This window comes from Clytia hemisphaerica, unplaced genomic scaffold (genome assembly GCF_902728285.1).
Source record: "Clytia hemisphaerica strain Z4C2 unplaced genomic scaffold, Clytia hemisphaerica genome assembly, whole genome shotgun sequence".
Taxonomy (NCBI): Eukaryota; Metazoa; Cnidaria; class Hydrozoa; order Leptothecata; family Clytiidae; genus Clytia; species Clytia hemisphaerica.
In genome coordinates, this window is record NW_027103359.1 from 1654014 (window position 1) to 1663817 (window position 9804).

At 34.7% G+C, this 9804-nt stretch overlaps 3 protein-coding genes across 3 annotated transcripts in view; all 3 read left to right on the forward strand.

Moving 5' to 3' along the window:
- Positions 1-1226: 1226 nt before the first annotated feature.
- On the forward strand, positions 1227-3646 carry LOC136822560 (eukaryotic translation initiation factor 5B-like). Its single transcript, XM_067078829.1, has 2 exons — positions 1227-1558; positions 2112-3646. Exons 1-2 carry the CDS (start codon positions 1303-1305, stop codon positions 3026-3028), a joined length of 1173 nt encoding a protein of 390 aa, XP_066934930.1. The 5' UTR covers positions 1227-1302; the 3' UTR covers positions 3029-3646.
- Positions 3647-4333: 687 nt separating this feature from the next.
- LOC136821730 (large ribosomal subunit protein uL23m-like) lies at positions 4334-4783 on the forward strand. The gene has a single exon (XM_067077945.1). It carries the CDS (start codon positions 4334-4336, stop codon positions 4781-4783), a length of 450 nt encoding a protein of 149 aa, XP_066934046.1.
- Positions 4784-6580: 1797 nt separating this feature from the next.
- LOC136822571 (ubiquinol-cytochrome-c reductase complex assembly factor 1-like) overlaps positions 6581-9804 on the forward strand; it is a 7286-nt gene continuing 4062 nt past the window's right edge. The window contains exons 1-4 of the mRNA XM_067078838.1: positions 6581-6711; positions 7409-7528; positions 8021-8093; positions 9360-9417. Of these exons, the coding sequence (XP_066934939.1) occupies positions 6598-6711; positions 7409-7528; positions 8021-8093; positions 9360-9417 (365 nt within the window). The 5' untranslated portion in view covers positions 6581-6597. The remainder of the gene's footprint in view (positions 6712-7408; positions 7529-8020; positions 8094-9359; positions 9418-9804) is intronic.

A 9804-nucleotide genomic window follows, 5' to 3' on the forward strand; every position in this document is an offset into this window, starting at 1 on the left:
CGTGCAAATGCAAATGAAAAAAGGCCAGAAAATGAACTGAACTGAGCCAAAATGAAAACAAGGCAAGGCCAATGAAAAAGAAAAGGACTAAACGAGCCAGAGAGCCTGAGCACGAATGTGTGTGAGTGCAATGCAATGAAAGTCCAATGAAATGAATTAAGTAAAATGAAAATCTAAGTTTTGAATAAATATTTTTGTAAATTTTCTGAATTTATAAATGTCAAATAACTAGAATAAATGCTTACCAGATTGCCCAAGTGTAGTCATTGTGTAAAAACTGCCTTGAAAAATGTACTTCGAATGTGAATTGAAATCAAAGTAAAACGATATCAAAATTTGAAACTTAAAATATGTTTCAACACCATACGTCTTATCTCTCTCATAGCACTCGTGTAACTGAAGTGAGAGTGACAAAACAGAAAATGTGACTATGTGCGAAAAGAATCTCAAGGGACGATGACGTAATGAAATATGTATTAAAATGTATATAATATTGCGTATGAAATAATGGATTTAATTAATGATATACTATTAATGGCTTTTGAAGTCATTTGAGAGTCCTTTAACAGCTCTGTCTTTAAGAACACGTTTCTAAAAGGCTTTTGCTGTATATTTTTTTTTGGATTAAGAAATTCCATCTTTTATTGTTCTAATGATTATAATATTTCTTTATAAGATGCTTTGGTTGTCTTTTTAGTCTTAGTGTAAACTTCCATATGTTTTGCATATTTTCCACTTAAATTCAACCATAGCTTTCTCTTTCCGGTATTTTTGCACACAATTGAAGATAGCAGATGGAAAGGCAGAAGGGTATATTGTGTTCAATTTGGTTCAATTGATTCGGCGTTTGATTCTTTCGATTAACACTGGCCGTCTGGGAATCAGTAAAAGAAAAATTCTTCAAATATAGATTGGGGTATCCAGTTGGCGTGATAACCCAGTTGGTGTAACTTTCAATCTCGCGTAGACCATCAACTGCTCTAACTTGGGACTATCTGACGAAACATGGGACGACAATTCGGCCACCATTTCACAGAACCTCCAAAGTCATTTGATTTGAGTTAATGAACGGCATATTAAAAAACACATGATTTCTCTTTTGCACCCATTTTATTAAAATTTCGAAAAATTTCCAAGAGTACCCAGTGGTTTCCATTATTGTCAAAACGATTCTCTGTCAAACTTTCTGATTCTACTCTTAATAATTATGTAAATAATAGCTTCTTTTTATTAATTTTAGTTGAAACAAAATTGAAATGATGTAGATTATAAAAAGAGACAGTTTCAATCCAGCTCCCAAAAATGGCATCTAAAGAGGATTTAGTGAAAAGCATCATAAAACAAAACAGTGGAGAGTCATCAAGCAAAAGTGAAACAAATGCAAAATCACAAACCGAGGAAACAACAACAGTGGAAGTCATCGTCAGCAAAACATCTTCCAGTGAAGGATCAAGTGAAACTGGACAAGAGTATGTGTATTGGGCACGTCGTGGTGAAAATGAATTAGAAACTGCTGGAGAAGTTGAAGTCAGCAGTAGCGGAGTTGAACAGGAAAATGGTATCATAAAAATTTTATTTTCTTCATTACACAATGTTGTGTTTAAAGAGACTTTTCCATCTCATGCTCATTTTGCTCTGTAAGATCCATTCAGTCTCAATCTATGTAAAGATCCATTTTCCGTCTCCAAAGAGAAACCTTGCTTTGACTACTGGTGATAATCATGATGTCAACGAAACTATTTTCAGTTCCCTGTTACTATACTACGTACTAGCTAATCTAAAATCAAATTGTCCAATTGTACTGGTTTTAGACCAATTAAAGTCTTGATCGAGCTTAACGGTACCCTCACTAGTAAGGTGGCTTATTAGCTATAATAGTCTATATTAGTCTATATACCCATCCCAAATGGAAATGTTCAATTACATTTAACAAATAGACCAAAAGTCACTTTCTCATCCAAACTTCAATTCTCTAAAAACGAGGAAACTTCTCAATTTATTTTGACGTAAATTGCAGGCCCAATTTCTGTTCTTGTTCAGTACAAATGGGCAAGAGTTTATCAATTTGATAATATTTTATACATAATATGAATGATATTCTTGTGCTTTAGTCAACCCAGAAGAATGTGGCGAATTATTACTGGTACGAGAAACTGAAGCTAATGGTGCTCAAATTTCTTCTGTTCGTGATCCAAACAGTTTAGTGTACGGTTTGCAAGTCGCTGCTGAACAAATCACCGCTGCTCATGAGATACAAACGGCTGGAGAGGCTGCTGAAGCCTTTGGTCAAATCACTGAAGAATTTATTGAACAGCAGCAGCGGTTAGAGGCTAAACGAGAGGCTGCTAAATTACAAGAAAAACTAATGAACGAGGAATACCAAAAAGCCATTGGTTATTTATTATGTTCGAGTAAATCAAAAAGTGGGAAACAAAAGAAGAAACAGACAATGACTGCTTATTTGTTTTTCTGCAGGAGATACCGTGCCAAGATAGTGGCTAGAAATCCAAAGTTGAGTTTCGCTCAAATCTCAAAGTTACTTTCTCACATGTGGCGAAACGCATCTGAGCAAGAGAAAAACACTTATCGACTAAAGTTAGAACAGCATCGCACTAAAGTGAATGCAATTGTTGAAAAGAACATGATTGAAAAAATGAAGATGGTCAAACAACAGAAATTGATGGAAGAAATTCAACGACGTAGCGATGAAGAGCATCCACTGATAGCGACATCATCTGCTGAGCTACACGATTACGAGGTTGTCCAACAACATCAACAAGAAGATTCGGAAGATGTCCATCAAGAAGAAATACATGTGGAGGAGGAAGAAGAGTCACAAGAAGAATCTCAACTCTCCATCATAGAGTCTCTTGAGAAAGAGAGTGTTGCAGCCGCAGCAGAAATTACACAAACAACAGACGATGGAGAACAAGAAGAAGAGACTGTAGAGCAAAATGAAGAACCGGAAATTTCACACGCTGTCATAGACCCTCAAACTAAAATGATGTTACTGGAGGGTGAAAGTTAACAATAATGTTCATCTATGAATATCCCTTCTCGTCGTCTTTTTTTCGTCAACTTTTCCTTTTTTTCATTTTTCATCCAACTGCCTTAGTAATTATGGTTATGATCTCATGCTAGAATCACTTGTTCAATCATTTCGAACTTTTCGTGTATTTTGTAAATATTTATTGAACGTTTCCTTGAATGAAATCATATATCAAAAGTTTAGTGCGTAGCGAACAAAAACTCGTGGAGACCCTGAAAATAGAGGCTTTTAGAACAATTTCAAATGAAAAGGTTATACCTAATTATTTTACTTCTTCTTATACGATCAAGTTACTAAAAGAAGAAGGATGTGGTAAAAATTAAGTTTTTCACATTTATTTGAATTGCACTTCCTTTGAGTTTTCTTTGGCTAAGGAATGCTTTTCATCCTTGAAATCAGTGAAGATTATGTGCATCTCCATTTTTAGAGTTTGAATAACATAATGAAACTGTCAATTTAAAATTTCATTCGTTCTATTCTCTTTTTTGTTCTTCTATTAATCGAGAACTTGTGTTTTTGTATAGATTTCTATATTTCATTTATATTATTGATCATCTTCCGGTGTCAAAATATTCAAATATATTATTTTAAAATTGTTCATTTCTCATCTGCATCACTGATCTGTAACTACTTGACTGGATCGGGCTTCCCATACAAAAGGAAGCTTTTCAAGTTTTAGAGCTGACTCGTCCGCCAAGTTGTTTTCAATTCTGCTTTTCAACAGTGCGATTCGAATGTTTTGAAACTCAAACGTTCGAAAATCTAAGGTAAATTAAAAAGCAACATGGCGTACTAATCAACTTCAAACTGCCAAGCCACTTCCAAGCCTGTGAGCAGTTAGGCTATCTAGTGTGTAAAAGAAATGTATATCTGTGATCTACATACCAAGAATCTTTCTTCCCGAACGGAACAAAAATTTCCCTTCGGAAAAATATTCCCGATTGAGCCAAAGTCCGTTCGCTTTAAGTGTGCACTAATGTTTATTTTCCTTGCGGATGTTTAAAGAATGCTTCAAATCTTCGATCTTCGGTTTTTGAATTATCTTTCCAACGGTATATTAAAGAGAGAAACTTTTTTATGGCGCACCCGATATATTATGTTAGGAATGAAGCATCCGTTGGAAAATAGCAATCATAATTTAAAGATTACTGCACACTTAAAGCACTTTAAATGGATTTAAGTTCGAATTTTCACCTTTTTTAAATAGTCATGCTTATATAATTTATCTCCTATTTTTCTCTAGATAAAAATTAGCATTTATACAAAATAAATACAAAATATCACATGGCATATCGTAACCGTGTTCGAAATCCTGTACTTCAAGCTAGAATATTCCTTCCAAAATGGTTTGTCAAAGTTGTCCGACCTGGTCGTGATTTGCCGGACGATACTGTACAATTACACGTACCCCTAGATATGTCAAAAATTGATATTAAAAACTATATGGAGAAAATCTACAATGTACCGGTAGCGAAAGTGAATACTAGGATCCAAGCGGGAAAAGTGAAAACTAAAGTTTACAGGAACGATGCTATACAATATAAACAGGAAGACATCAAAGTGGCTTATGTTATTTTGAAAGAAGGTCGTTTCAAATTTCCGGACGTTTTCCCACCGGACGCTAAAGCTGAAATTGTTGACGATGATTTAGATGACATTGATGATAATGAGGGCAATGTTCCTGAGAAACAATCTGATAGTGGACAGCAACAGCAAAGTTGGTTCAATTTATAGTACAATGCTACATAGATTATGTTTAAAGAGATGCATAAAAAATTTATAACGAGTGTATATTTAGGTTTGATTGGGTGAATACAGTTGACACTCTCTAATTCGATGTTCTGTTATTCGATATGTTGAAAGTCACCATCAACATGAAACTCATAAACGGCGCTCTACTATTCGATTCTCTCCCTTATTCGATGAAATGGAAATTGAATTAGAGAGCGTCAACACTGTATTTTGTGTTCAATGGTATGCAAAACTCTTTAGAATATTGTAATGGGTACTAGATTGTTTTAATTTTTGTGTCTTCGTTACCAGTCATTACGTATACACATCAGTTGTTCATGATTTTATTAGATCGAGATACCGTCAACTCTCTCTAATTCGAACCTCTACTGTTCGAATCTTTCTGTATTTCGAACTCAAATATTTGTCACCTCACCTAGAAATTATTACTAAATATTCTCTGTAATTCTTGAAAATACTACTTGCTCCCTGCCTATGATCATAGAGACATATCGACCCAATTGAATTTAAACGCTCAGAGACACTCTCATACATAAATAAAACAAGCATTCAATGAATCAAAAATTCGACAAACAGAGGAAACCTTCTGTGTATATGAAAAAAAAACTATAATTTTGAATGAAAAACTGTTATTTTATATCAAATACTTATCTTTTAGCAATAGTTAGGCTGTTATATTTTTTGATTTCTATCCTTTTTTTTAGTATTATGTACCTATAGTTCCAGTCAAGGATCAAACTAAATTTTGAAGTTTGCTCTCTTGGGACCTCTCTAATTCAAGTATTTTACAGTTTAGAAGACTTATTTCAAAATAGGTGCTGGTATGTATAGACGGTAAGGGTCAGCTCTTTGACCTTCTAAAGTCTATATAAGGGTCTAAAAAAACATTACGAAATCGCAAATTATAAAAGGTTGTCTCTTTAAGGTAGGTTTTTTGAGGTCCATTCCCCCACATACCCGACACTCTCCAGTACCCCCTGGAACTATTTTCAACATTTGATTCTCTCTAAGGATCACTTTTTCTCCGATTTTGTGTCTATTTTTCAATGATTTGTTTCTATAAGGGTCGGTTTTTTGAGGTCCAGCCCCCACATACCCGACACTCTCCAGTACCCCCTGGAAGTATTTTCAACATTTGATTCTCTCTAAGGATCACTTTTTCTCCGATTTTGTGTCTATTTTTCAATGATTTGTTTCTTTAAGGGTCGGTTTTTTGAGGTCCAGCCCCCACATACCCGACACTCTCCAGTACCCCTGGAAGTATTTTCAACATTTGATTCTCTCTAAGGATCACTTTTTCTCCGATTTTGTGACTATTTTTCAATGATTTGTTTCTTTAAGGGTCGGTTTTTTGAGGTCCAGCCCCCACATACCCGACACTCTCCAGTACCCCCTGGAAGTATTTTCAACATTTGATTCTCTCTAAGGATCACTTTTTCTCTGATTTTGTGTCTATTTTTCAATGATTTGTTTCTATAAGGGTCGGTTTTTTGAGGTCCAGCCCCCACATACCCGACACTCTCCAGTACCCCCTGGAAGTATTTTCAACATTTGATTCTCTCTAAGGATCACTTTTTCTCCGATTTTGTGTCTATTTTTCAATGATTTGTTTCTTTAAGGGTCGGTTTTTTGAGGTCCAGCCCACACATACCCGACACTCTCCAGTACCCCCTGGAACTATTTTCAACACTTGATTTTCTCTGTTTAACCTTAAGAATCAGAAAGAAGGGCATTTTTTATCATTAATCATGTTCATTTGTTTTTATATTTTTCAGTTAAACATAAAGATATAAAAAATGAATTTTATGAGAATCTATTCACGAAGTCAACTAGCAAGAAACATTTGGAAAGGCAGAGTAAAAACTCAAAATTTAGCAGCAGTTCAAAGATGTCAAGAAATTTCAAATGAGGTTTTATGAATTTTAATGTTTTGCATTAACGGCTGGCTGGCAAAAACTTCATAACATATAATAAACATGTGAAAATTTCTCAGTTTTATCTACGAAATCAAAACGCTGTGTGTTGTTTCAAACCTCTCGCACTGATGAATAATATTAATAATAGCAATGCAAAATTTAGTGTAAAAAAATTTAAAAAGTCCATGTTTATGATAATCTCTATCCAACTTTAGTATTCCCGCCTTTGTAAAAAACGCACGCGCATGTAGAATTTTGGTTTTAAATCGGAATACACTTTAAACAGAGGTAACCTAGCTGGCACACAACGTTCATCTAACGTTATATGGACGTTAAGAACATTAGACAAACGTTAAAACAACATTGTGCCAGCTTGGGAAGGCAGACAGTTGGCTAGCCATCTAAATTCTATCTCGTTATTTTTTACACCTTTTTTTATAAGAAAAAACTATATAAGAACGTAAGGTTTCGATGGCCAAAATGATAAGAACACGTTAAGAATATTTTAAGGCTTCGCGGACTCAAAAACAACCGATTTCTTAAGAAAATAGACAAAAATACTCAAAAAGTGGCGAAAATAAGAATATGTTAAGAACATTTATAGGCTTAAAACTCAAAAAGTTAAGAACACCCGAAGGTTGTTTCCAAAAATGTTGGATGTTCTTATAAAAAACGCGTGTTCTCTTTTCAGGCACCCAGTAGCACAACACCACCTACAACAGTAGCGACTGGCGAGAAACGAGACGATTCTGTTGGCTTCATGTTCGGTTCAATCGTTGGTAACATCAAAAAGAACATTGCTAGACAAATGGTTTGTTAAGATGTTAAATGAAGCTTAAAATTATCGATTTTAAAACATTAGTTTGTATATTACTTTTTTAGTCTGATTCGTGTTACAGACATCTCTTTTTTTTGGCTTTAAAGGCTCCTTAAAAATTATAGCGAAACTGAATTTTCTTTCTAAACTTTTGTTTTTTTTGCATAATATTTTGTGCAATGGATTTCCTGTATTTTATATTGAAAAGCGCACCGCGCTGAAGCTAAAAATAGATTTTATTTTTGACATTACTCTCGATGTGTTTGTACGAGTTCCAATCCCATCAACCTTTTCATTAATCTCTTTTGTATGTTAATTGCATCATTTGACAAAAGATATATAACAACTTGCACGTATCTTTAATTGAGCCGCGTTGAATTGTGGGATTGCAACTCGTACAAATGTCAAAACAAGTGAAAAGTAATAATTATGACGTATGTGTTGCGGAGCGCTATTAGAAAAAATCTATCTTTGATCTCGTTGCAGGCCAAGAGTTTGGCGTCGAAGAATTTATACGAAGCATGCGCAGATCAAGTAAATTATGAAGAGTTCTTTGTTGGTATGAATCTTAGAAATATCGGTTTTTTATGTTTTCAGAAGCAAACATTCGATTTGCGTTAGGGATCGCCTCTCTTTTTTTCACATGCACGTAAAATTTTACTTTAGACTTTACGGAAAATCGTTCGTAAGGCTGCCTTTTGAGAATTTCCCCGACATTATGTAGAGTTTTTGTTGATTAAGAAGGTCTTACGTGACTTTTCCTTCCGTTCAAAACTTTTTGAACGTAAGCAAACTCTACATAAGGCCTTAAAACACTACGTAAACTTTAGGGGAATTCCCACCCTTGAAGGTCTTAAGTAAAATTTTACGTACATGTGAAAAAAGCTTAAAAAGGTCTTACGTGACTTTTCCTTCCGTTTAAAACTTTTTGAACGTAAAGCTTTTTTCACATGCACGTAAAATTTTACTTTAGACTTTACGGAAAATCGTTCGTAAGGCTGTCTTTTGAGAATTTCCCCGACATTATGTAGAGTTTTTGTTGATTAAGATGGTCTTACGTGACTTTTCCTTCCGTTCAAAACTTTTTGAACGTAAGCAAACTCTACTTAAGGCCTTAAATCACTACGTAAGCTTAGGGGAATTCCCACCCTTGAAGGTCTTAAGTAAAATTTTACGTACATGTGAAAAAAGCTTAAAAAGGTCTTACGTGACTTTTCCTTCCGTTTAAAACTTTTTGAACGTAAAGCTTTTTTCACATGCACGTAAAATTTTACTGTAGACTTTACGGAAAATCGTTCGTAAGGCTGTTTTTGGGGAATTTCCCCGACATTATGTAGAGTTTTTGTTGATTAAGAAGGTCTTACGTGACTTTTCCTTCCGTTCAAAACTTTTTGAACGTAAGCAAACTCTACATAAGGCCTTAAAACACTACGTAAACTTAGGGAAATTCCCCACTTTTCAAGGTCTTAAGTAATATTTTACGTACATGTGAAAAAAACGTAAGCTTTGGGAAATTCCCCACCCTTCAAGGTCTTCAGTAAAATTGTACGTACAATTGAAAAAAGCTGAAGACAAAAGATGGAAAACTTCTATAATCTAACGTCAGAGGTTACAACCAGAAATATGTGACCTTATTCCGGCTTATTCCTTTGAAAACCTTCAAAATATAACAGAAGATGATTATTTTTACATCATTCTGGGTATTAAAGATACGGTACGATTGCCAAACAAGCCTGCGCCACAATTTAAAAAATATCCCTCGTTTCAATGTATAGTATATAGGTGCTACTAATTATTTTAAATGTTCTCTTTCCCCCTTTTTCAGCTTGTGAAATGCCTGACACGTTCCAGTCTTGGTTTTACATCATGCAGCTTCATGTGTGGTAGGCGCCCAACCCGAACGAATATTGAGTTGTTGTTCTAAAACACATTATTTTACTCTAAGGTCCCGAATAAACGTCCCTAACCTGTTATTAATTTTCGAAAAATTTTCAGACACCCCCCCCCCCCCGTTTTTTTAATTTTCATCTTTACCATTTTGTGAGTATTTTGTGCAATTGCTTAAGAACTTAGGTGTTTTAGAGGCCATGAAGCCCGTCCTCGTGTTTCTTAGTAATATTTCTAGAGTTTTTATTAATAGGTTTTAACGCTTAATAGAAGCAAATTTTTTTCATTCCCCGTTTATTCAGACATACAGAAAGAATTTCGGTCCCCTTACTATTCGGGACCTTAGCGTACGTTTCATTTTAGCTACAAAGCATCTTCAGATG